Source organism: Bipolaris zeicola (assembly GCF_000523435.1).
Source record: "Bipolaris zeicola 26-R-13 unplaced genomic scaffold scaffold_17, whole genome shotgun sequence".
NCBI classification, from domain to species: Eukaryota; Fungi; Ascomycota; class Dothideomycetes; order Pleosporales; family Pleosporaceae; genus Bipolaris; species Bipolaris zeicola.
In genome coordinates, this window is record NW_006912066.1 from 81,367 (window position 1) to 107,425 (window position 26,059).

At 52.8% G+C, this 26,059-nt stretch overlaps 10 protein-coding genes across 10 annotated transcripts; 6 read left to right on the forward strand and 4 right to left on the reverse strand.

Annotated features, from left to right (window-relative positions):
- Positions 1–155: 155 nt before the first annotated feature.
- Positions 156–2,288, reverse strand: COCCADRAFT_23204 (uncharacterized protein; the record flags this gene model as incomplete). The annotated part of the gene is made up of 6 exons (XM_007710344.1): positions 156–1,042; positions 1,098–1,167; positions 1,222–1,568; positions 1,634–1,701; positions 1,761–1,859; positions 1,924–2,288. The coding sequence occupies 6 exons, from the start codon at positions 2,286–2,288 to the stop codon at positions 156–158; spliced, it is 1,836 nt and encodes a 611-aa protein (XP_007708534.1).
- Positions 2,289–3,448: 1,160 nt separating this feature from the next.
- On the forward strand, positions 3,449–5,108 carry COCCADRAFT_33580 (uncharacterized protein; the record flags this gene model as incomplete). The annotated part of the gene is made up of 2 exons (XM_007710358.1): positions 3,449–4,287; positions 4,427–5,108. The coding sequence occupies 2 exons, from the start codon at positions 3,449–3,451 to the stop codon at positions 5,106–5,108; spliced, it is 1,521 nt and encodes a 506-aa protein (XP_007708548.1).
- A 573-nt stretch (positions 5,109–5,681) lies between these two features.
- Positions 5,682–6,682, forward strand: COCCADRAFT_1897 (uncharacterized protein; the record flags this gene model as incomplete). Its single annotated transcript, XM_007710323.1, has 4 exons — positions 5,682–5,714; positions 5,976–6,082; positions 6,142–6,570; positions 6,634–6,682. 4 exons carry the CDS (start codon positions 5,682–5,684, stop codon positions 6,680–6,682), a joined length of 618 nt encoding a protein of 205 aa, XP_007708513.1.
- Positions 6,683–7,053: 371 nt separating this feature from the next.
- On the reverse strand, positions 7,054–9,429 carry COCCADRAFT_1898 (uncharacterized protein; the record flags this gene model as incomplete). Its single annotated transcript, XM_007710324.1, has 1 exon — positions 7,054–9,429. The coding sequence occupies one exon, from the start codon at positions 9,427–9,429 to the stop codon at positions 7,054–7,056; it is 2,376 nt and encodes a 791-aa protein (XP_007708514.1).
- Positions 9,430–9,655: 226 nt separating this feature from the next.
- Positions 9,656–9,910, forward strand: COCCADRAFT_86492 (uncharacterized protein; the record flags this gene model as incomplete). The annotated part of the gene is made up of 1 exon (XM_007710390.1): positions 9,656–9,910. A coding segment is annotated over one exon (255 nt), but the record flags the coding sequence as incomplete, so codon positions are not given.
- Positions 9,911–10,367: 457 nt separating this feature from the next.
- Positions 10,368–12,197, forward strand: COCCADRAFT_86350 (uncharacterized protein; the record flags this gene model as incomplete). Its single annotated transcript, XM_007710391.1, has 4 exons — positions 10,368–11,645; positions 11,921–11,962; positions 12,009–12,101; positions 12,150–12,197. 4 exons carry the CDS (start codon positions 10,368–10,370, stop codon positions 12,195–12,197), a joined length of 1,461 nt encoding a protein of 486 aa, XP_007708581.1.
- Positions 12,198–12,817: 620 nt separating this feature from the next.
- On the forward strand, positions 12,818–13,991 carry COCCADRAFT_86506 (uncharacterized protein; the record flags this gene model as incomplete). Its single annotated transcript, XM_007710392.1, has 7 exons — positions 12,818–13,077; positions 13,124–13,146; positions 13,196–13,236; positions 13,286–13,393; positions 13,443–13,476; positions 13,523–13,816; positions 13,867–13,991. 7 exons carry the CDS (start codon positions 12,818–12,820, stop codon positions 13,989–13,991), a joined length of 885 nt encoding a protein of 294 aa, XP_007708582.1.
- Positions 13,992–14,312: 321 nt separating this feature from the next.
- Positions 14,313–15,384, forward strand: COCCADRAFT_86313 (uncharacterized protein; the record flags this gene model as incomplete). The annotated part of the gene is made up of 2 exons (XM_007710393.1): positions 14,313–14,402; positions 14,452–15,384. 2 exons carry the CDS (start codon positions 14,313–14,315, stop codon positions 15,382–15,384), a joined length of 1,023 nt encoding a protein of 340 aa, XP_007708583.1.
- Positions 15,385–17,536: 2,152 nt separating this feature from the next.
- COCCADRAFT_1903 (uncharacterized protein) lies at positions 17,537–20,843 on the reverse strand (the record flags this gene model as incomplete). Its single annotated transcript, XM_007710325.1, has 2 exons — positions 17,537–17,628; positions 17,702–20,843. 2 exons carry the CDS (start codon positions 20,841–20,843, stop codon positions 17,537–17,539), a joined length of 3,234 nt encoding a protein of 1,077 aa, XP_007708515.1.
- Positions 20,844–21,338: 495 nt separating this feature from the next.
- COCCADRAFT_86457 (uncharacterized protein) lies at positions 21,339–25,957 on the reverse strand (the record flags this gene model as incomplete). The annotated part of the gene is made up of 4 exons (XM_007710394.1): positions 21,339–21,451; positions 21,511–22,082; positions 22,135–25,731; positions 25,779–25,957. The coding sequence occupies 4 exons, from the start codon at positions 25,955–25,957 to the stop codon at positions 21,339–21,341; spliced, it is 4,461 nt and encodes a 1,486-aa protein (XP_007708584.1).
- Positions 25,958–26,059: the final 102 nt, after the last annotated feature.

Genomic DNA, 26,059 nt, shown 5'->3' on the forward strand with positions numbered 1-26,059 from the left:
GAAAGTTGCGAAGACAGCGATTATTCAAGGAAAAATCAACGAAGAAAAGAGTGCGCAGTCGAACGCCGGGAGTTCCCGAATATTCACAATAGCAACAACATAAAGGAAAAAAAAGAGAACGTAGCAGTCATTGTTGACAAAAGGGGTTATATGCATCACTGTAGGCGCTTTCGCTTGCGTGCATCATCTGGGTCGTCTTCATCATCGCGTTCAGCGGTCTCGGCGGGATTGAGGAGTGAGTGCACGTTAGAGGCCATACTGGACCGTCTTGTAGGTGGGCCAGGCGTATCGATGCCCTTGAAGGGGTATCGAGCGCCCGGAAGTGTCCAGCCACTATCGGCACTAAGAGTAGATGGGACGGGGTCATTTGATCCAGGGGGAGTACCATGTCTTGACGGCACTTGCCGTGGACCACGGGGTAGTTGGTAGGACTCTAAAGCGTCACGGAGTTGTTGGTCTCCGCCTCCGACAGGGGGCCTATGTGGTGACGAGGGCCACTGGGTAGAGTTGTGACCGGATGCATAGGGCGAGTGAAGCGGAGCATTCGACTGCTGTTGCTGCTGCGGCTGCCAGCCATGAGTACGGATATCTGCCGAGGTGTGTCGCCTATAAAGGTTATAGGGTGGAGAAGAGCTGTTTGCTGCCAGATTGCTTCCCAATGTAGCACCAGATGCCGGCTGTTGGATAGCAGGCGGCGCTGGTGGAGGTGGAGGCGGGGGTGGGGGTGGCTGGTGCGAAACTGGGGTCCTGGCGGATGATGGAGAGAAATTACCCGCGCCTATTGAGCCGTACCGTCGCGGAGATATGGCGAGATGCGCCGGAACCGGGGGCTTGTATGGCGCTTGGCGTGAAACGCTCGCCAAGGAGCCTCGCCTTGATTCTGACATATTGTCTTGTGGCATCTGCCGAGGTGAAAGCGGTGGGCCGTTATTGCTATCTACTTGCATGAAGTAGGATTGCCGTGCGGAGAGGGGTTCCTCAGGTGCTTCGAGTGCGCGGAGCATGTCAGTCTGCCGACTAATTTCACGCTGCATCATGGCGACTGGAACAAGTCAGCACAAGTGTCGCGCAATTAAGGTTTAAGTGCAGATGCATACCGTCCCTATGGATAGGGTTTTCCGGGTCTGGCACCATTGCCATAATGTAATTTGCGAGATCGTGATTCCACTAATCGGGACATTATTAGCCAGTGCAGATCCAGTCTAGACACATTTGACGTACCTGGTGACATCGCATCATGCCCTCTGCGAGAACTAAGCTCTTTTGATTCAGGTAATTGCATGTTTCTTCGGAGCGCTGCATGCGCGTGTGCATGTCGTACAGGCTATGCTCCAGGTTCTGTAGGCGTGACTCGGTTGGGTCGGGCATTGGCTCGACTGGCTGACCAGCGGGGGGACCCTGGGGCAGCTTTGGCGTAGAGAAGGAGTCACGATGGATGAGTGCGTGTCGCGAGGCACGTCGCTTGATTTCTCGCAGGCCGACCAAGTCGCCGCGCTTAAAGTTGCCATTTCCGTGCTTGAACTCCCATAACGGAGTGTCTGGGGATCCGGTGTGGAAAACGTCACTCACTGCAGTGACAGGGTTAGCATGTGATGGAACAGAAAAAAGGGGACAGAAGCACTCCGACACGGACCTTTGTGAAAGCCATACATGTTCAATTGGCGAACAAATGACGAGATATTGGTATGCTTGAAATAGGACCTGGGCAAGGCGGGTTAGATTTCGTCGAAAAAAGGGCCATAGCTCCCGGTGGAACGTACGATAGGACTTTTGAGAATTCGCTCGAGGGCGACATGACGAAGCTTTCGTTTGTGCTGGCCCAGGAGATGAGATGCTGGATGCTCTGGTCTTCAAGCATGCTGCTGGCGGGTTAGTGTCGGGGCGCACATGGAAAGCATCAGGTGATATGGAGGGCGCACGCACTTGTACAGCTTGTGTATGAAGGCGGTTTGGACGACCTTTGGCTGCTGGGCGGCGGCAGCAGCGCCCACGGCTGGGGCGGCGGTTCCATTGGGCGACGTGTTGCCCGAGTCGGTGGTTCCTTCTCTTTGCGCGTGGGATTGCGCCTGGGACTGGAAGGGGCCTTGGGGAGTGCGATCCGTGGCGGGGGGGCCGTTGATGGCTGGGGGGCCCATGGCGGACGAGGTCGAGGGCGTCACGTCCATGGGGTCTCTCGGGGGCACGAGTGTCGAGGCGGACGAGGGCAGAATGGGTATGGACTTGTGGAGTTTGGGATTGCGTGCATCGGCGGAGAAGGGCGTGGAGCGGGCCTCGGCGACCGAAGCCATTGCTTGGAAGGAGTGGGGAGAGGGAGTCGAGGCTGCGCAGGGTGGTTGCGCGTGGGCTGGCGTGGGTGGTGTCGAGGTTGTTGCAATGTTGGTCGGGGTGAAACGGGTGGGATTGCAGATGGGCGACGAGGCAGCTCAGCAGCGTTTCGCACAGAGTCAGTGCGAGAGCGAGACTCGACACAGAGGCAGGCGACGCAGGGACCCGGAGCTGCAGTGCGGGCGGCGAGGATGCTCGGTGGGAGGCCGGGGCGAGGGCAAGCAAGCACTTGGGTCGAGTCGAGGCCTGAGGGGGGGGAAGGGCAGGACAGGACAGGACAGGACAGGACAGGACTTGTTCAGCCAGCGAGGGCGGTGCTAGTGCATGGGCGAGGCGGCGTGGAATTTTGGTTCCAGAAAGGTCGGCATGGCAGACGGCGGCTCCTTTGTCGATCGGGAGCGGCCGCCGCTGTACTTAGCAGCAGTCGGATGGGAATAGGAGATGGGGAGCGACCGAGCGCCGCGTCCAAGCGGCCTCGCCTACTACTGAGCGGCCTCTGCTACGGTGCATGCGCATGTGCTTCACGCGACGGAACGGGAGCGCTGCCGCAGAACCATGGCGGATCCCAAGGCTGATGCACTGAAACGCCGTCGACAATCTGGCGAAAACACCAGCCGTTTCCGGTGCGGGGTCGGCGAGGGCCAAGTAAGTATGTACATGCTCTGTTGTATTATTATTCTTGTTATTACTATCATCTGTCTAGTAGTATACGTATGCATCATGTACGTACGTACTGTGCTGTGTAAGTAGTATGTATCTATGTAGCATGTAAGTAGTATGGCTGCATGCATGCGTCTACCATGCAACTATCTATGTACCACCGCCATCGCTCTACTACTACTACACCTTCACCTTCACCCACACCCACACCCACATACACTACATATGTACGTGCATGTCGTATGTAAGCATCTGTCCTGCACCTCTCCTTCCTTCCTCCACTCCCCTCCCACTCCCCCCTTCCCTCTCTCCCCGTCGCCACACCTGCTGCCTGACTCGCCATGGCTGCCCCGTGCTCCCTCCCTCCCCCTGCCAAACGTCACCCGCCGAACCCTCGACTCCATCCCCCGTCCCCGTCAGCTCTCGACCAACCTTCCAATTGCCCCTCTTGACTAATCCGTCCATGGTCATCATGGCCGATTTCGTCCAAACCTTCACCCGTTTCAATCACGCCCAGAGACAGCATGCCCTGGCCCTCTTGACGGCAGAGCTGACTCCCCACGAGTGGAGGTACCTCCATGCTCTGACCGGCTCCCGCTCATTCAAGTTTGATATCATTGGCCGCCTGCCCATCGAGTTGGTCGCTCACATCTTCACTCACTTGGATCCCGCCGCCCCTTATCGCTTCCAAATAGTCTCAGCCCGCTGGCGCCATATTCTTCAAAGTCCTTCTGTGCTCACTGCCGGCCTCAACTCATGGTATCAGGGTACGGCGAATCCCAAAGACTTCGAACATGGCACTTTACGCCAGTGCGCAGCCAGGAGAATCCACCGCTTCCGTACCGGGAGACCACTCGGCATTTACAAGATAACGTCAGACAATCGAATAGCCCGTCCCAGCCTGCGTGGTGACTACCTTGCATGGCTGTCCGGGACCCCGCAGACATCGCCAATACGTGTTGCCCATATATTCCATCTACACGATTGGAAAGTAGGCCAACTAGCCGGAGAAGCACGTGAACAACTTATTGACCTGGTGCTTTCGGACCAAATCGTGGTGCTTGTCACTGCTGCCAACGTGTGTTACGTCTACGACGTGGCCACCCTCTCGCACCGAAAGAGATTCACGGTGCCTTCCGCAAGCTACCTGCAGAACGTGACTTGTCGTCGGAGTACCGTAGCCTGCCTTGCCTCGCTTGACATGCACATATCCGTCTTCATCTGGGACTACAATACACAGCGGGGAACATCGTTCATCATTAGCCATGACTCTGACATATTTCTTGGCACGCACGGCCCGAGGTGAGTGCCATGGATTGCCTGCTACTACCACTACCTTTGCCAGACAGGAATATCTATTGCAGCAGCCGGCTCAGGCCTTGCCCATGCAGCACAGCTACAAACTACAAGTGACAGCATGCACAGCTAACCAGTTCTCTAGCGGATTGCTACACATAGTACCTCTCTTACAACCCGAGAGCGAGACAATCATCCTCATGTTCGTCATGGATACCCCTACAGAAACACCAAACCAATCCCTGGTTGCATGTGCCACATACACTTTTCGGGGCGATTACATTAGCTCTTTCTCTCCACGTCTTCCAGAGCTCAAACCACTTTTGGTTTGGTATGGCGTAACGCCCTTTGTCCCAGTAGACGATTCAGGCAACGTCTTTGCGGCACGTGTGGACGCAAGGAATCCAAACTCACAACTAATTAACCCTTCGATTGCCTCTCTACTCCTTAGATTCGATACACAGACCAACGACTTGAGAGTATGGGAAGACCCGATATATCACAGTAATAGCCCCCGTGGCATTGACAACTATCGATCTTCTTGGTGGAAGGATACTTGTTATGGATTTCATCCGTCCATGGAAACCTTAAATATCATCACCTACATGGGTACCCAAGATAAAGCAGCCTGCACACCAATGACTTTCGATCCCCACAGCGAAGTCACAAATGTCGATATTCCTACAGTGCCTTTGATGGTCAATGAAAGGTATGTCGTCAGAGTAATGGCTGAAAATATATATCTGCTGTGTTTCCACGAAAGCTTCGTTCGGCCAACAACAGGAAACTTCTCTTTCAAGCACGGAACGATTCAAATCTCGAGTTAGTATGCTCACTGGCTTCTGTCAATGTGAACAGGGACATGATTCTTGAAATATTATATGGTCACCCAGATATCCTTGCAGGCGTGATGGTCGTTGTGTGGAAGTCTTGTAGTGGTCACGTTACCATTTTTGTTGGCGACCACTGGCACTACTTCGCCACCATAAAAAACTAGAGTTAGACTATCACCAAGATTGCTCAGCAGAAGCAATGGGAGGCGAATTTTAGACCTGTCATGCTACCACTAGTGTTGTTTTCCACTCTTGACAGTGTGTCGGAGTTTTTGTTTGGGTGGTAAAATAATCATACAAGCAATTGCCTGCATCAAACGCCCTGTGGTCACCTGATTGGCTCCTGATATAGCGCGGGGCACAGGGAAACCCCACCCATTGAATTTCGGCCTTCGCCGCTCTAACCTTGCCTACCTAAGTAGGTAACTATTTTGACTGCTACCGCGGCTACAGACTTTTTTTTTCCTTTATTTTCTCGAGAACAATTTTCGCCGCTTGTCTACGCCTTTCTCTTGACATTTCGATATCCAGTTACAAGACCAAAGGCAATTTGAACAATCCGCGACAATGGTTGAGAAGGTTTACGTCACGTACAACCAGGTAAGTGGCTGCTCATGTGCAACCATGCACCCCGCGCATGCCCACGCTCATGCGCTTCCCTTGTATACTTGTGGGCAGGCAAGGATAGTTCATGAGTGCTTACTTCCGAGAGTCGCACGGTCTTTGTGTTCTTGACGAGCGCAGCATGCGCACAGCAAGACCTTGGTCAACGTCTCCAGTCATGTCGTTGTGGTACTGAGTCGGAGCGCAGCACTCTTAGGTTCCAGGTTCTAGCCAGACACTGACATATACTCTCCACAGGTCCACAAGCTCTGCCAAGAGGCAGCTGACAAGATCCTTAATGAGTTCCAGCCCAACCTCATGATCGCTATTGGCGGCGGAGGCTACGTCCCTGCGCGCATTCTGCGGTATGCGCTCACACTCTGTTTGAACCTCACAGCACACGAGCCTAACATCCCCACCCCAGATCTTTCCTCAAGAAGCCCGGTAGCCCCAACATTCCCATTCAAGCTATCGGTCTCTCCCTCTACGAGCAGCTTGGCTCAGGCCCCGATTCCGAAGTCGAAACCCCCGGCACAAAAGTCACACGCACACAATGGCTAGACCTGTCCTCGCTCGAGATGGCCAACCTGATTGGCAAGAACGTCCTCATTGTCGATGAGGTAGACGACACCCGCACAACGCTCGAGTACGCCGTCAGGGAGCTGGAAAAGGACGTCGAGGCAGCCGTCAAGAAACTGGGACGCGAGGGCGAGAAGACCAAGTTCTCCATCTTTGTTCTACACAACAAGGACAAGGCGAAGAAGGGCCAACTGCCCCAGGAAATTCTCCAGGGCCGTTACATTGCCGCCAGGACCGTAGGCGATGTTTGGATCAACTACCCTTGGGAAGCTACGTACGTTTTATATACCGCATATGTAGATTTGGCATGGACAGACCCACTAACATATATCTGTAGCGACATTGACGAGCACGACCGCCACTCCAAGGAGGCAGAGTCCAAGTAATAGACGACGCAGCCATTCAGTGCACGCTTCAGCGAATAGATATACCCGGACTGACGCGGATGGAAGGGGGGTGTTGGACATGACGAAGGGAGAAAAAAAAGCATAAATGATTTGGCATCGGGGCACTAACGTGCAGGGACCTATACAGGAGTTGAAAGGGAAACGGCGATATTTGAAGCCATTTAAGGACTAGCCTTATGAATGAGGTACGATTGAAGTTGGTAACGAAAGCAATCCAACTTGTTTGAATGACATGATAAGTGAAAGAATCAGTCTGCTTGAATTGTACACAGCATTTCTTGTTGATTAGTACAGGGTATCTTATCGATATTCTATGCTAGTACATGCCCGTCATCGTACGACATTGCCTTTCACTGCCCCGCCTCGGCCCTCTGCGGCGCCCACCCCTTAAGCCAACTCCTCGCCCTATCCAAATCGCCTCCCTCAGCCTCAAGCGCCGCAACACACCATTCGAGCGCATAACCCCCCTTGCCCTCTATCCCCTTCTCCGCCGCCATCATCTCCGCCAGCCTCCTGCACTTTTGCGCGCGCTCATCGACGCAAAAATGGAGTGGGGTATCGTACCCCTTTCCATCCATACCCTGCAAGAAAGGTTTGACTAGAGGAATGGCATCTTTGGTTGCAACGGACTGATCCGGTTGGCCGAGATTCTTGCGGCCAGAGCGACAATATTCGTTTTTGCACCAGGGTTTGGCGCAGCCGGTGAGGAGTTGGCTTAGGTAGCGGCGTTCGATGCGGCGGCGGAGGGCTTTGCCTTCTGGGTCGTGGAGGGAGACGTATAGGGGGCCAAAGCATGTGCTGCAGAGTCCGATGTCGTTGCCTGGGCCCTGGCCTTTGCGGGTTCCCGCACGTGTATCGCCGTTTTTTGCTGCGCCGTCCTGCGTGCGCCCGCAATTCACGTTGCGGCAGAGGCGTGGCGGTGGGCGGGATAGGCGCTCGAGATCGTGGTGGCGGAGATGCGTGTCCATGTCTCTGAAGCGGATGATTTTGGCGCACAAGTGGCATTCTGTAGTGCGGCCTCCGTCGGCGAGTTCGTGGGGGGTTAGACCTGAGAGGAGGAGTTCGGGCGATTGATCGTTTGGATCGCCTTCTTGCGCGACTTGCAGGTGGCAGAAGCGGCAGAGGATGAGTTTCGCTGGGCACAAGGTTGTTTTGTGGTGGGCGAGGGTGGGGAGGGAGGGGAAGGGGAGGGAGCATGCGGTACAGGTTTGCGGGGTGTGGTAGTATGCGTCGTGTTTCTGGTGGCTGAGGGGCGTGTTTCCTGTAAAAGTGTCATGGGGGCAGTGCCAGTGGGTTTCGTAGGCTTTTGAGCGCTTTTGGAATACTTGGCCGCAGCCTTGGGGGCAGAGGATGTTGTTTCGCAGGCAAAAGTTTTCGTGGAGGAATAAGGAGCCTTTGGGGACGATTTGCTTGCAGTTTTTACAGATTACTTCGTCTTCTCCAACTTCGGGTGAACCTTCAGTCTTGCTTTCGACTTCGGCCTTTGGATCGAATATTGAGACCCTCAGGCGGAAGGGCTTCGGTGTGGTGGAGGGTGATGCGGATGGATATGCGTGCACTGAGATCCATATTGCTTCTGCTTCTTCGAGCTCGATGTTTGTAGGTTGTAATCGTATGCGTTTGGGGTATTGACTAGACAGATCTGCAAAGACGTGCTCCTCTTCCCGAGGACGAACTCTCTGGCGTGAAGAAAAGGGGCTAACGAAAAGATCAATCTCATCTTCATCGTCAACCTCATCTAGCAAGATCTCCAACCCTTGAGATCGGTCCCAGGACGCTAACTCAAAGTCAACGTACTCGCCTTCGAGTATCTGCCCAGATTGTGCATTGAATATATCAACAGTGCCACCGGTTGAACTGCCTTGTTCAGTGCCAGGCGCACGGTGCCTCTTAGCTGCTATCCTCTTCAAAGTTTCATGTGCCTGCTCTTCGTTCAGAGGTTCAATATCAACCTCTAGATCCGTATCTACGACGCATATTCCCTCTCCCTCAGGCTTGAAGCCGTCGATCAAGAAGCGGAACTCCTCGCGTTTGCCGCCGACTCCTCGACCGCCATGCACGACTAGAATCTCGCCATTTGTCAACGTTGTAAAGTTGGATCGTAGATGTTCTTCGAGTAGCGACTTCCAGTCCTCGGGGTCGTAGCCTGCTTCCAGAGGCCGCAGCTTCACAAAGGCGCCCTTGGGTAGCTGCTTGGCATGCACGGTGATTTTGATAGCGGCGTCGCTATTGCTGCCACTGCCAAGTGTCTCGTCTACTCCGGTTTCCATGGTATGATCTCCATCTTTGTCATCATGTGGGCTCGCATTTCTCGAGGGCTCTGCAGATCGCTCTTGGATGCCCAAGGCCTCTTTCAGAAAGCTGCTCAGCACAATCTCGCCCTCTTCCGCCGAAAACTCGCGAATGCCTGCGTGTACGGCTCGGCCGTTATCCGGGTTTACCAGACGGAAGGTAAGAGGGTGGGGTAGTTGCTGGAATCGGTCCTGTGCTTGCGCCCGCGCATGTCGCTCGGCGTTGAAGGTATATGGATTGAAGGGATCGAAAGCGGTCAAGTGGGGTTGGTTCGCATCGACATGGACTACGGGTGCAGCAGCAAGCAGCTGTTCTAGCGCTGAGGGCGGCAGGAGGACTTTGTCGCCAGGAAGCGCATTTCGGGTTGCACTAGCGAGTTTGTACTGGCCGGACCATTTGAGCTCTGCTGCTGCGGGGTCTATCTCGGGATTCATGGCGGAGGGGTATCGTAAAGAAAAGAAAAAGAGAGATGATGACAACAACCAGCAAGGACTCTACTAACACAACCCTACATGAGGCGGTGGCAGATGTGCACCAAGTCTAGTAGTAGTAGTTCTGTCAGTCAACGACGGCTGACATATGCGGCTCTGCTCGAAGCTTCGGTGATGAGTGGCGTCATAGCTTACCTCTGCTAGTAGGCGTAGGACTGACTAGTTGAGCAACTCCGAGCCGCGATGCGATGCGATGCTTATCGATAAGGCGGCGACGCGCGTGGGAGACGCGTGCAGTGTGCGGCGTGCAGCGTGGGGAGGTTCCGGTGAATGGCGGGGAAGGACTCGTTTCAATTACATCTTTGGGCCCATCCACCTTCGGCCTTCAGTCTCTAGGCGTGCATTAGTCGCGAGGGGCTATGCAGTATTGCCGGTCACTACTCAATGTGCCTCCATGTTTCGATATGGCGATTCATTGCCGTAACTGGCCAAGGCGGGGCAGATAGCCCGTCTGGCAGTGTCACGGCGCCCGCTTGGGATGCCGCAGCAGCGGCTTGCTAATGTTTCCGGTGTCAAACACCTAAGCCTTTGGACACGGCCTTGGCTGCAAAATGTGTTCCAAGGCATGCTTCATCGCCGCCTGATCTTGCAGGTATCTGCGAATTGCTGGCTGTCCCCCCGCTTGGCAGGGTCTTGTATTTGCGATCGCCACAGGGGCCGCGCACCCCACGTCCGGCGCAACCCCAACCAACCTCTGCAGTGTCTCAACGTCCATTAGTCGATCCTCTTGCTCATCCCAAGCACCCTCCTGCAGCGTCAGATCAAGGGCACGTGCCCCCCAGTCTGGGCAACCTTCTTCGCTGTCATAAAGATTCGGTGAGTACCCGTCTAATCCGCCTGCCCAGCTTGCTTCTCTCTCTGCCCTCCCTTGACCTTTCGCCATGGGCCCGGCTACATTCACCCACGACCTTCCTACCTCCCTGGCGGACCTTCTCTCTAATACCTTAATTCTGCGTCAAACTGCCCCATACCTCCCCGTCTCTGCTCTCCGTAATCTGTCCCGGACCTCAAAGTCCCTCCATGCCATCATTCATTCCCCCGAGGCTTTCCGCTACCTTGATCTCTCAACCGTCAAGTCCGCCATTGTACCCTTTGAGGGCCCTCTGGACGTCGGCGGCGTCAATTTCCGTGCTAAACGCATGGATGAAGCCCTCACCGAAGATGACTTCTACAGCGGTCCTCTACGACACATCTTCAACAGGCTTGAAAAGATCCACGTCCTTCAGAATGTGCACACTTTGGTCCTAGACGGGCTCAGCGTAACAGCAGAGCTCGTCAAAGACCTGCTCACAGAAGAGAGGTTCAACGTACGCATACTCTCTATTCGTGAAGTCAAGAATTTGAACGAACGCAAACTCCAACAATACATGCGATATGCCGTACGTCCGTCAAGACCTGAGGGCACCCCTCGAGTCAAGGGCATCTATCTCTTTGGATCCCGCGATCCTCCTCCGCGTCCTGCATCGCCTCCGACAAAAAGGCAGCCGTCGCCCGTATCCAGAGGAGTGATGTCGTCAAGAGGAGCGCAGATTGGAGCACAGTGGAACGAGAAATCACAGCAAGCATTGGACGTTGCACTGTCACGGACAGAAGACAAATGGTACAAATCATCCGGAAAGATCATATCAAAGCGTCCCTCTCCGGAGTGGGCAGAGATACTCCAGGAGTGTGCCGGTATCATTGCTTTCGATGCCGTTCTTTGCAGAGGTCCACGCCACGACCCAAGCAAAGCGTACATTAGGGACCCTTCAGTTGCGGGAGCTCATCATCCAGCAGCTTTCCTTCGGCCTTCGATTGCCACTGTTGCCCTGGGACCATCTGGCTGTGAGACATGCCATTCCTCCCCTGAAGGACCAGCCGTGTTCGGTAGCTCGAGCCCGGCCCATCACCCACTACTGAGTCCCGTTCCGCTGCATGGCAGCACTGTCCGTGCTGCTCAGATACCACATACCCTTGACGGAACCGCCTCTCCGCCTCTCATAGTACGATGCGAAGACTGCCTCAGAGGTCGCTGGTGCGAGAGGTGTCACAAGTGGTGGGATGAAGATTGTTACGTGGTTCCAGCTACCGCCCAACGTACGGAATTGCAACAAACCGAGATTGTAGAGAACCTTCAATCCGACGGGACCACTCGAATGCTCCCGAAGCAAAAGACCAAGGTATTTATGGACCTCTGCGTGGAAGAGTGCCTGCCTTCAGAAATGATGGCTGGTGCTGGCAGCAACGGGATGTGGGGGTGAAACCCTACCTTGACGCGCGGGGAGCGAGATTACCTTGAGGCCGTTACGAAGTAGCTGGATTCCGGAACCTAGTCTCCTCTAGACTAGCCGTGGAGCCTGGTTATTGGATAATTGCAACCTGGAAATCGCCACTTGCGCGTCGAGGTATGTGCTCCGTCTATAGATAAGAAATAGGCTAACATGGAGACTCGCAGATTATCGGTGTGCGACGTGACTGTTTCGGCTGTGGCCATACGGTATGTACCCCTGTGCCCCGAATCTTATTATACTAATATCTGGCAGTGCATCACTTGCAAAGAACTCTTTATTCGGACCTGCAAGAAGTGCAACAATGAATATTGCCGTGAAGACAACGACGCTTCTTCTGACACCATGGTGCGTACACATCATGGCAAGGGTATTCTCCATACTGACTACTCCTAGTGTGACTGGTGCAACTACACTTCGCGAAGAACTGTAGAAATGTATTAAAATGCCCGAGTGACACTTCTAGGGACACTATGCCTGCTATAGGGCCACAGCCAGGTGCTGTTTATGATTGATGCGAGAATTCTGAATATGAATAATGACTCTCCTCTTGTTAGCAATATCGAATACCCCTCTCCACCAAAAGAGAACCAAATGAATAAAAAATTATACGAAAACGCTGCTTGTTAGACATGGTGATTCATCCTTGACTCCTAACAGGAGATTTAGCGTGCCTCTGAATTAGCGTAGACCTACCTTATTCGGCGTGTTGTAACCATGAGCTATGACTAAGCCAAATCGGCGAATGAAGACGGGAAAGCGCCGATGCACACGATGACATGTGGCTGTCGCATCTGAGCCGCAACACTGCGAACACAACCACTGCTTTCCTGGCATCCTGGCAAACAAACCCGCTACCCTTCTATCCATCCCGCTTTCGATGCGATCTGTCCTTGCAGCTCAATAGCCCACAGTGACGTCGACCGTTGCCCCACGTAATAACTTGAACCAAGGCTCCTCCGCGACAGCTCCGCCAGGCATCCTAATTACCCTCCTATTCAATTGACCCCCCTCGACACGTTTCCTCCCTCCAAACACCGCGCCCACGATCGAAGTTTCGCAAAATGGCCCAATACGGCTACGGACAGAACCCCCAATATGGTGCAGGCAATGCACAAAACCTCCAATTCTACTCCTCGTCCTTCTCGAATCAACCAGTGTCTGGGCACTCTACACCCTTTCAAGCAAACTATGGCGCGCCAGCGAGCCAGGCATATCCTTCTCAGTATGGCGCTGGGTTTTCGGCTCCAGGAGTGAGCGGACAGATGGGAATGGGTACATCAGGCCTACGTACAGGCTGGTTGGCAGCATTTGGCACAGAGGGGTATGTAAACAACGTTTCGACATGAAACCTTGCTAACAATGGGCAGATACGAAGGAGAACCCCCACTACGTACGCCGCGCCGAAAACCTGAGCATACGCGCAAGCTGACAAAACGCAGTGGAAGAGCTAGGAGTGAACTTTAAGCACATACAAATGAAGGTGGGTTGTGGGTAATACTTGCTTGTGGTGCTAGGCTAATACTGTGCAGACATTGGCCGTTCTGAACCCTTTCGGCCGTATCGATCAGCACATTATGGATGATAGCGACGTAGCTGGCCCGATTCTTTTCTTCTTAATATTTGGCACGTCGTTATTGGTATGCAAGGCACGTCGTTTCATGGAGAGCATGAGCTAACTGCTGTTAGTTGTCTGGTAAACTCCACTTTGGTTACATATATGGTATGTGTATTTGCTCTGTGTATATGCGGTAATTGACAATATACAGGATTGGCATTTGTAGGCACCATCCTACTTCACCAGATCCTTTCTCTCATGTCCCCTCCTGTCAACACGGTTGAGGCGACACCTGGAGATCATGGTCACCCACATGGGTCGCACCTAGGTTCCTCATTGACCTTTCCGCGATCGGCGTCCGTCCTAGGTTATTGCCTGCTCCCTCTCGTATTGGTCGCCATTTTCGGAATCATTGTCCCACTTGACGGGTTGTTCGGATATCTTCTTACGAGCCTGGCAATCACATGGTGCTCGTACAGTTCGAGTTCAATGTTTACCGTTGTTGGTGAGTTTGCTTTTAAATTCTAGATAATGCATATGCTAACTAAGTCACAGGCCGCATGACATCAATGCGAGGCTTGGTAGCATACCCCATGGTTCTCTTCTATGGAAGTTTTGGTATCATGGCCATCTTCAGCTCACGGGGTACTGGACAACTGGCAAAGGCGGCAGCATCGTAGAGGAAGATGAGAATAGAGGGCTCAGCGACTTTTTGACAGCAAAACTTGTAGAATAAACAGTCAAGCATGTGTACTATTTTTGAGGATCAATATAAATACAAAACGTATCCAAATGTGGTATTACTATGTACATGGATGTGTTGAGGCGGGCAGCCAATCGGAGCGCGGATGACATACTTGGAGCGATGACGATGCGAACCCTGCACGAATTTGTTTCTCCCGACAATCTCCGCCACCCGTCGCATCTTCTTCAGCCCTGTGTATTCTTCCCTGCTTTTTCCCAGAAACACTTTTCTTCTTCTTTACATACAGCAATCAAAAATGGGTTGGTTTTGGGCAGACACTACATCCTCTGCGCCTGCTGTGCGCAATGCACCGCATCCAATGCCACGAGGCAGTATGGAGCCTCCTGTATGTATAACAACACTATTTGCATCTGCGCCTCTGACAATGCCTCCAGCCCGAATGTCCCATGCACAAGAAAGCCGCACCACCCGTCGTCGCAGAGAAGACATCTCAAAGCGCCTGCCCCTACGTCCCACCTGAGAAATCTTCTTCTGGTCCCTCCGAACCACCAAAGACCGGCCTACTCTCCCGCCTAAACCCCCTCAACAACATGTTCGCCGACCTCTCCAACGAACGTGCAGACAAACAAGTCCACAACCTCCCTCTGGAGCGCGAAACCTCCACCATCCCCAAAGGAGACGGTTCCCTCTGGGAATACCCCTCCCCACAACAAATGTACAACGCCATGCTCCGCAAAGGCTACACCGACACCGATATCACGGCCGTCGAAAGCATGGTCGGCGTGCACAATTTTCTCAACGAAGGCGCCTGGGCCGAAATCATGGGCTGGGAACGCCGCTTCTCGCGTGGCCTTGCCGAAGGCTATCAGATCTGCAAGAAGGGTGAGGACGTAGCGAATTTCCTGCTTGGCACCGCCGACGATCCGTTTGATACGACGACCTGGGATGACAAGGATATCCCGCCCCCAAAGCTACTCCGCTTCACGGGTCGGCCTACGGAGCCCACGCCCAAGTCGCAGATTCTGCAGTGGCTCGGATACGTCATGCCTGAGCAGTTTGGCACGAACCCCCCCTTCGATCGCCATGACTGGTTCGTTGAGCGGTGCAATGAGAAGGGGTGTAAGGAAGTCCGCTACGTAATTGATTACTATGAGGGTGCGCCTGAACCCACTGGTGAACCGGTTTTCTACCTCGATGTCAGGCCGGCGGTTGATGGACCGACGAGTGCGGCTGAGAGACTGATTCGGAGTGGCACGGATCTTTGGTGGAGGGCTTCTGGGGGTGTGACGAGGGAGTTGAAGAGGCTTGAGGCGGCGAAGAAGGCGAAGGAGGAGGAGTGGGCGGCTAAGAGTCGGCAGTACAACTAAGGGGGCGATGGGTTTAGGAGATGCATTTCACTGTGGCGTTTCAAGTAGGTGGAGTTGGGATGTATGATTATGATGGTTTGCGGGGATATGAGTTATGGGTTATGGGTTCCTTTTCTTTTCTTGTATGTTTGATTAGTAGGGCTTTGGGACGCTGGGTACCGGTTTTTCTTCTGCCTGTTTACATACCTTTTTTACTCTACTCTATTTCGAATTTTCGTATTCAATCATATTCAATAACGTCCATTGCTATATCGTAGGACACCCTACGCAACTATAGGTACTTTTTAAAGTCTACTTACCAGAAACACTAAACAAGAAGGATATTTATACTGAGCTTAAAGTAGCTTAGCTATAATCTATTACCAACGCTATATGTATAGCTAAATGGCTAGGTAGCTGTATAGCGCTTTGCGAAGCGCCCTAGGACACCTAAACCCTAACTTAGATTAGTAGTACTGTAGAGCTAGGCTTCAAGGCCCCAGCGTACAGCTTATATCAGCGAATACATCCAAGCATCAAAATCGCAGTCATCTTCCGATACGGCAATTGTGAAATTTTAAGAGGAACCGTAACGCACAACTCTAGCCAACGTGAAAGTTTGCATACCATAGCGATACACGATCACCCCCGCTCCACAAGCGCCACAGACCCGTCGTTAGTCCCTCGTCCAACCCATCACTTCTTCATACTTGGCGAGCATATCGAAAACAGATACATATACCCGTTTAGACGATACTAGCGCTAGATCTACATCAGCTTGCCCCCCCCCCAGCCACCTTCCCCGTCAACCCCCCTCCCTCTAGCGTTCATTTAAACAGGCACCAATCTAATGGCAACCCACTTCCCCCGTTCAATCGATACATACCACACCCTGGACGAAATAACAGCCCTGTGGCGCCAGTTCAACAGCGAACGAGCGGAGTGGACCACCCAGCAACACGAGGAATGGCATATATTCATGTATCGCCAGTGTCTCGCGCGCGAACGACGGTATGAGGGAAAATCGTTTTGGGAGTGTTTGGAACACACGGCATCGACTTTGATTAAGTTTTCTTTCGCTTGGCCTGCGATACTGCCTTTCTTGGATAGTATTTACAACGTCACAATGTGGGTTAGGGATCGTATGTATGAGTTCGTCTGCCCCCGCTTGCGGGATAACCCAACATCACGTTTCTTACGGCGGGGGGGGGGGGGGGGCGCTGTTCGGGTTGGTGTGGCTTGTGCTGTCGGCATGCGTGCTGGTGATGGCGATCGGGAGGTAATCAACAATGGGTGTTTAGGGGAATGGCTGTGGCATGGTTTGCTGGAATCCTGTTGGGTGGCGTGTTGCGGGTTTACAAAGCTTGGCTGGAATAGTTGATTGAATTCCGTTCTCTGTTTACAGCCGTACTACTCGTTATATAAGACACATTCCATCATGTCATACCAAATCATTAAACATACTATATAGTAAGTAAAAGATATATCCAAAAAAGGATAACTACGAAATAGGCTTAATAGCGTAGAGCTACCATCCTAAAAACATTTATTCTTCTAACTTATTAATTTTATAATATTAGGGAGTGTCTATGGTGTCCCGCTATGTAGAGACGGGCGTTACTTGTTCTTCGTAGCTCCTGTGCTGGACTCGATTCATACATAAAAAAGCATACTCCAAACTTGTAATGTTGAAAAATCTCTCTTTTTCATAACTATTTGTTGAATGATGTCTTTCATCTCATCTCATATCCTCCCGTGTCTGCCTCATTTTCGAGACACAAAGTATACACCTAGTACATAGCAACTTTCCACTATATATATATCTCTCTCTAAGAAATCAAAACGCCCTAAAAATGCACACAAAACCCCTAAGATCAATTGAAAAGAAAACGTCTCCGCCGACATTACTCCAGCACCGCCTTCAACCCAAACCAGAGCCATGTTGAAAAGCCACAAGGTATGGGTTTAACTCAAATAGAAAGGGTACAAAATACCCAAAAAAGGAGAGAACGCCGAAAACACCATATGCTGTGGTTGGTGTATTGTTGAAGTACTGGAAATCGAAAAAAAGAAAGGCATGTTTCCATGCCACCGACTCCCCTGAAAGAAAACTCGTTCATTCGTCGTCTTCGTCGAAAGGGAAAAGAACCACCGTCTTCACGTAAGAAGAGGTTTAAGTCGGGTTCGGCGCGGCGGCACCCGTGATATCGCTGTCCTCGCCCTGAACAGGGGCGCAAGTGCAGAAGAGATTTGTGTCACCGTACGCTGTATGATCGTTAGCCAAAATTTCCCTCTGCAAAACACCTAAAAAACTCGAAACAGAAAAAGGAAGACATACCATCATCCAACCTCGCCACCGAAGGCCAGAACTTCTTGTCCCTAAGATAACCCAGCGGATACGCCGCCTTCTCCCTCGAATAACTGCGGTCCCACTGCTCCCGAATAAGGTCCTGCTGCGTATGCGGGCTCATCTTGAGCACATTGCCGTCCCGGGGCTGCTTTCCCTCTTCTACATCCTTAATCTCCTGGCGAATAGAAATAAGAGCATCACAGAAACGATCAAGCTCGGCTTTGCTTTCCGATTCGGTGGGCTCAATCATGAGGGTGTTGGCGACAGGCCAGGACATGGTGGGGGCATGGAAGCCGTAGTCTTGAAGGCGCTTGGCGATGTCGATTGCTTCTACGCCGGCGGTTTCTTTGAAGCCGCGGACGTCGAGGATGAATTCGTGGGCGCAGCGGCCTTCAGAGTTTGTGTAGAGAATGGGGTAGTGGGGCTTGAGGCGGGAGAGGATATAGTTTGCGTTGAGGAGGGTGATTTTGGTGGCTTGGGTTAGGCCGAGGGCGCCCATCATCTTGATGTAGGCCCAGCTAATGGGAAGGATGCTAGCGCTGCCCCAGGGCGCGCCGCTGACGGGGTGGATGGCTTGGGAGCCACCCGTTTCGCCGCGGAGGTGGCCGGGGAGGAAGGGCGAGAGGTGCTCCTTGACACCGATGGGACCAACACCTGGACCACCACCGCCGTGGGGGATACAGAAGGTCTTGTGGAGGTTGAGATGGCATACATCGGCACCAATCTCGCCAGGCGAGCAAAGACCGATCTGGGCGTTCATGTTGGCACCGTCCATGTAGACTTGACCACCGTGTTGGTGGATAAGGTCGCAGGCCTCCTTGACGTTGGGTTCGAATACACCAAAGGTACTGGGGTAGGTAACCATGAAAGCACCAAGCTCGTCACTGTGCTTCTCGCACTTGGCCTTGAGATCTGCCATATCGAGATTGCCAGTGGCTTGGTCACACTTGATGGGCACAACGCGCATACCGCACATGGCAGCACTTGCAGGGTTGGTACCGTGAGCAGAGACGGGAATCAAGCAAATGTCACGCTTCTTGCCAGGTTGCTGCTCGAGATACTTGCTAATGACGCGAAGACCAGTGAATTCCCCCTGAGCGCCAGAGTTGGGCTGAAGAGAGACAGAGTGGAATCCGGTAATGTTAGCAAGATCGTCTTCCAACTGTGTGATCATCTCAGTGTATCCCTTGGCGCGCTCCAGTGGCAGGAATGGGTGTAGGTTGGAAACTGTGTCGAACGAAACGGGAGCCATCTCAGCGGTAGAGTTGAGCTTCATGGTGCATGATCCGAGGGGAATCATTGAGTGGACAAGCGAGAGATCCTTGGAAGAAAGGTGGTTAATGTAACGAAGAAGCTCTGTCTCGGAATGGTGAGAGTTGAAGACTGGGTGGGTCATGAACGGGCTGGTTCTCTTGAACGGTGCAGGAAGCTCAATATCAACTGGCTCGTTGAAGTGCACCTTGTCGCCCTTTCCAAACTTCCGGAATACTCCGAGCAGATTGGTGATAGTCTGAGCGGTTGTGGTCTCATCGACCGAGATACCAATGTGTTTGTCGTCGACCCTTCGGACAAGGAGTTCCTTCTTTTCGAGCTCAGCAATGATTCCGTCGGTGTTACCTCCAGTCTCTACAATGAAGGTATCAAACAAAACAGGGGAGTTGTCCATCTTTCCACGCTGACCAGTCTTGAAGCCGTTGTCGATGATAGCTTGTTGAATGAGGCGGGCCTTGGCAACGACTTGCTTTGCAATGGCAGTCAGACCGTTTGGTCCGTGGTAAACACCATACATGGCACTCATGTTGGCCAAAAGAGCCTGTGCGGTGCAAATGTTGCTCGTTGCCTTCTCGCGGCGAATGTGCTGCTCACGAGTCTGCAGCGCAAGTCGTGCCGCCTGGTTGCCGAGCCTGTCCTTGGAAAGACCGATCAAGCGACCAGGAATCTTACGCTTGTACTTCTCGTCGCAGGCAAAGAAAGCAGCATGTGGTCCACCGAAGCCCAGAGGCACACCAAAGCGCTGTGCGTTTCCGAAAGCGATGTCGGCGCCGAACTCTCCAGGGGGAGTGAGCAGTGTAAGAGCGAGGAGATCGGTGGCTACACTGAAGAGAGCACCCGTCTTGTGTACCTTCTCAGAAAGTCCGCGGAAATCGTTGACACCTCCGTCTGTGTCTGGGTACTGAGCCAACACACCGACGAGATCTTGGCCAATCTCCTCTACCCTGTTGCTGTTGTCCTTGAGAATGTCGGCAACCTCAATCTTGATACCGAAACCCTCGGCACGAGAATGCAGAACAGCAAGCGTCTGGGGGTGGCACTTGTCCGAGACGAGGAAAGTCTTGTTCTTGCTCTTTTGCTTGGATAGCGGCATGACGCCCATGGACATGGTCATGGCCTCGGCTGCGGCAGTGGGCTCATCGAGAACTGATGCGTTCGCAATGCTGAGACCCGTCAGATCCGTCACCATGGTCTGGAAGTTCAGCAGCGACTCCAAGCGTCCCTGGCTGATTTCCGGCTGGTATGGTGTGTAGCTCGTGTACCATGCAGGGTTCTCGAGCACATTCCTCTTGATGACCTCTGGCACCTTTGTTCCGTAGTATCCTTGCCCGATCAGGCTCTTGCCGGGTTTGTTCTGGTCCAAGATCTTCTTTGCGTTGTTGAGGAAAACGGACTCGGGCACTCCGTTGTTCTGCCATTCGCTGTCGTGGTGTTGGGCAAGTTTTCCAATCTTCAACTCGCGGCCTGAGAGGATGTCGGCGGGGATGACCTGCTTAACAAACTCGTCCAGACTGGCCGCTGGTGGGTCGAGGGCTTTGAGCATGGCTTCGGCCGTCTCTGCAGAGGGGCCAATGTGTCGGCGGGGAAAGGTATCGAGTGCCTCGAGCGGCTTCGCATAGGCTGTTTGCTGAGGTGGGGTGTCGAATACATCATCAGCAGCATCGACGGCCAAGGCCGCTGCCTGTTGTGAGGTTGTAGCATTCTGCTGGAATGCTCGCTTTTGAAGCGCCTGGTGAGTTTGATATGCGACTACACGCGATGAGCTGCCTGCGAGCTGTGGGCGAGATAACTGTGCGACGCATGACGAGCGTGTGAGCCGGCTAGCAGTGCTAGCAGCCCTAAGACATGCAGTCCTCATGTTTGCTGTGTGGTGGTGTTAACGCTACGAGGGGTAGTGGTGTTCCCCGAGTGTATTCCCCGAGTAGGAGGGTGATGCTGATAGCGGACACAATTGTCCTGTACTTCCCACAGCCGATGAGATGAGGCTGCTGCTGCTGCTGCTGCTGCAGAGAGGAAAGAAACTCAAAGGGATCGCGCTGCGTCGGGACTTTTTTTCTTTGGAATTTTATTTTGGTTGCGACCATGGGTGACTATCTATCTGCGCAGCAAGTAACCCGTCACTATCCGCCCAGTAAGAATGGGCAGCCCAGCCGATAAGGACAGGCATGTTGCTGGTCGACAGCGGCGGGCGGGGGCCCACTAAACCCCAACATGACCGTCCTTGCATTCCACACGCATTCCTAGCACCTATTGGGCAAATCTACGCCGCCTACCTGGGCTTTCCATTACTTCATATCCGCCCATTAGCTCGCAGCCCGTTTTACTCCGCAGCCCCGGCCATTGCGCAAGCCCACTAGATGCTCGCCCGTCGTGGCGCCATTGTCCGACGGAGATTCTTTTCTTTCTCCGTCTCTTCAGTCACTGGAAGCACGCCTTGCTCACGCAGCTGCGCTAAGTACTCTTTGCCTGTGTGTCCTCTGTTAGCTGTGAAAATTTTTGTGCCCGGCCCGACTTTGATAACGCACCATATTTGTAGCCGACTTCGTATATCTCGTCGAATTTCGCAAAGTCTAGTGTACCGTACGGATCGATTGGTGGCCGCATGTACCTGCATCCCGGCGTGTTCTTCGCCCGCTCCAACGCATCAATACTAGACACATACGCCAGTCGAGATTGAATCTCTGATAGTGTCGGCGGGTTTGGGAAACTTGAGAATGGGTTCCACCGATTGAATGTTGCCCAGAAGCCACTGAGTGAATCGCCAAACGCTTGTGGCGCGTTGTCGTCAAGACTGCCGACATCGACCGCAAAGATGATGTCTGCACCCAGACTCTTCATGTGTGCTACAGTCAAGTTGTCAACGTAGCCTCCGTCTAGAAGCATGCTGCCATCGTCGCATAGTGGCGGCAGTAGTCCCGCAAGTGACATGGACGCACGGACATAGCGCCATACGTAGCCCGACGTGTGAACCTCCGATCTCGACTTGCTGATATTGGTCGTATTACAATAGAACTCCAGCCAGAAGTCTTCGATCTGCGAGTTGCCGAAAGTCTTGAAAATGCCACGGTTGAACTCGTGGCCCGTAGTATACGAAACACTGCTTACAGTTAGCATTAATGACACCTCGACAACTTTCTGTAACCACTCACGAGGGATATGTGAGATCAAGTGCAAATCTCCACATGCTGCCCATGCGACCCGAGAACTTCTTCGCCCTGCCAAACATGGGAACCACATCTGCATCCCATGCGTATAGAGCACCGATAAAACTGCCAATAGATGTCCCTCCTACAATATCAATCGGGATTCCTGCCTCTTCCAGTGCGCGGATAATCCCAATGTGCGCAATACCGCGAGCTCCACCACCCCCCAGCACAAGCCCGACTGACCGACCACATAGTCGGCGAGCGAGCCGATGGAAGTCGCCTTTGAACGGTGTATCCGCAGAGTAGAGAGGCGTTTGACGAACTTTCCTTGAAGTGTATTTTTGGATCTCGGCCTGGATGACTTGCACTCGTTGCTTAAGTGCGTTTCCAAACCGCCGGCCAGCATGATGAACTGGTTCCGATGTTGCGCGGAATGACATCTGGATGTGGTGATGGCTGCCATTGATCCAAGGTCGGTTTCGTAACCACTTTCGCGTGAGACCAGAAGCACAGTATCTTTCCGAATGCAAGAGCACTAGCTCTTTTCGCGCCGTCGTCTTCGTCGTCAATAGGAAACGCTCATACTCGCCAATGTTTGGCGAAGATTCTGCTAAACCCACAAGAAGAATACAGTCGGCTTGGTTGATACATGTCTGTGTCCAAGGTGACTTGACTGGCGTGTCAGCAACATAGATCACCATGCCATACTTTACTTCCAAGTCAGCAAGATACTGTGAAAGCTTGAGTTTACCCATTCGACTGAAAGCATGTCTTCCAAGATGGTTTAGAATGGCTGCTTGATTGAGCGAAACGACGCCTTGGAGTATGCCGATCTGTGCCAGTGCGTTCACAAGCCGGCTTCCAAAATCCACCACTGGAACTCCAGCCGAGACTGGAAGAATAGTAACGGTGCGAAGATTTATCGTCGAAGACACATTGGCTCGCGTGGCCTTGGAACTCCGCTCTTTACTCTGTTCGTGAAGTGGATCATCGACCAAAGCTCGCATCCGGGACGCAATAATCTTCGAGATTTTGATGGTAATTCCAGGATACTCCAACGCAAGACTATTGAAAAGCGTCTTTGGAAACTTTGCAAGTTCGGTATCCCGAATGGCGTGCAATGACCCAGGACGTGATGATTCGGTAAGCACTTCGAGCTCGCCTACGCTGTCGCCTTGACCATATTCGCCAATAACCTTGACATCGTTATTTTCAGCATCACGTATTGCTCTTAATCGTCCGTTCAAGACGATGTAGATTGCATCGCTCTCGTCGCCCTGGTTGTAGATGACTTGTCCAGCATTCACCTGGACCCATTCAAGCGCAAAATCGATGTGCTGAACCAGACGCGGCAGGAGTGTCGTCAGGCGCTTAGCCATGGTAAGCAGCACCACTGGATAGCGCTCCACTATCCGTTCAATGGCTGCACGAGGCAGGAAGCCTACGTAGACATCGGTTTTGGCAGTAACGTCAACAAAAGACCGGTTAGATGATATTGCTCCAAGATACCCGGCTAGGCCACCAGGTTTTGTCATGAAGAGACTTCGCCTTGTGCGCTTCTTCTTCGTGCCTTCCGCACCAGAACGTGAAGGAGTATTCGAACTAACCGGTCGGAGTGGAGGGCCAAACAGGTCTTCCTCAGTGTATCCAGGAGTATTTGAAAAGTTTCCGAACGTACTCGTTTCGGATTTCTCTTCTTCCACAAGCACGCTCACGTCGAGGAATCCGTCAATCACATAGTATAAGCCGGGGTTTCGTTCGCCTTGTTCTACAAGAACAGAATCCTTGGGAAAGAAGACAATCTCTACGTCATTTACAATCTCTTCCACAATATTGTGTGACCCTACACCGCTTGCGTTCGACAGGCCTGACGCAGATGCAACAGATTCGGTATCGCCATCTCGTGAAGCTGCGTAGGGATCGATGAAGCCAAACGCATTCGTGAAGACAGCCTTCTGCCGGCTAGCGTCAAATGAAACGAGTTGGGGTGACTGTTCTACTGATGCAGTCGGTCTGGGCATTGGGTTGTCCGGATTGGTAAGTCCTATAGCCTTGAACATGCAACCAAGTATGGACTCTCTGAAAACGGTGGCCTCGTCAATAGATTCTTGGCGATGAAGTGTCTTGGGGCGAAGCGAGGGAGAAGCAAAGGGATTGAAAGAGCCAGCATCGAGTGGTGTCCGAGCATCGCGGCGTTCTTGTTGAAATGGCTGAGAGAAGCTGTTGCGATTACTGCGGCCTGTCCCCCGAGTCGATTGTGAGTTGGTTAACAGATCGCCTGCGCTGATACGATCATTGCGCGGTCCTTGATCTGGTGAGGTAATTGTAGGCATTGCTTCAGAGCCGGCGTTGAGTGTTGCGCCCCGTGCAGCGGCAAGGCGAGCTTGCGCAGCTGTGCCTCGTCTCAATGATACGCTGGATCTGTTTCGACGACCAGCGCCCGGGTTGTGCAGTGCAATGCCCTTCATGCCTTCATCCGGACCAATGCGCTCCGTCTCTTTAGCAAACTTTTCCTTGAGTCGCTCGAGCGGAGCGTCTCGCAGGAAGCCCGGAAGATCGTACGTGGTATACTTATTCATAAGCTTCTCTGTACGGAGCACTTCGTTGGTTAAACTCAGATATTCATGACTAGTGGCAAGTGTAACTCTCTGTAGACGAGTAAGAATGACTTGTACAATATGCGCCGTTGCTTTGGGGTAGATGCGCGTCAATCGACGAAATGCAGTAGCGGGTATGATGGCAATGGTTGTGTCTACGGCAGCGCGTGCGACAATGTCTGGGTGGGCAGATTTCGGTTTTGCAGGGCGCGAGGGTGATTTTCGAGTTTTGGTGTTTTTCAGGCGTTCACCACCGAACCCATCCATGTCTAATGACAGAGGTGGTACGCTTTCGAGCCGGCCGCCTGCCGTTGGACTATTCAAAGTTGATGTTCTTCGATGCCGCAATTTAGACTCTGGAACTTCGCGAGGTGTTTGTGGTCTTGAATTATCCATACCAAAGCTGCCTGTTCGAGACAAGGGTGGTGCGGCTTGACCACGGGGGGATGTAGGTACACTTAAATCTGCAAGATCGTCTTGGTCATGACGCAGCTTGACGTCTTCTGTAAACAGGGACAGTATGGAGAACATAGAGGACATGGGCGCTCCATTTTTCACTTCAGTAAGAAGCTGATAGCCCTGTCGGTGGCCTTGTTGTGCAGAGCCGTCGGGCGATTCACCGCCCATTTCGTCTTCATCCGAATCGGATTCTGCACGATTTGACTTGACAAAGATTTGGACTAGGCCATCTACCACGAGACAAAAGCCTTTCTCTTCCTCCAATAGAATGGTCTCTCCAGCCACCAATCGGCGAGTCTGCATGGTGCGCGTGAGCTCGTGAAAGACTGGGCGCTCCAAATAGCCGAAGACCTTGATAGCACTCAGGAATTCATCAAGATAGTTAGACAAGCCCCTCTTGGAGTCACTTTCGGCACTGTCTGGAAAAACTTCGACCTGGGGTTCCTCACGTTGGGGTTCCGGAGGCAGTCTTGCGTACATGGTCATGTACCGGTACCTCACGAAGTAGCTGATCGTGGACACGGCGAAAACCACAACAAGCATCCTGAGAATTTATTCAGCAAAGACCATGGACCGCCCCGGGTGACATACAACGTGGTGAAATTCATGGTGAAAGTCAAGCTCATGGAGAAGAGCGTGAAGAGCCATGCCGGCAAGGTGTAACTGGTCCAGTACAGAACGGAAGGCAATACGCTGAAGATAGAGAGAATGACACGGCCAAGCAGACCAAAGCTGGACGGAGGAGGGGCATCGGCGACCTTGACACCCATGACAGGCGTAGAGAGAACCTTTGCTGCACTGGAGACGGCTGCTTTGGAGGCTTCTGCGAGTGATTGAGAGGCGGCAGTTGCCGAGGCTGCCATGGAGGACAT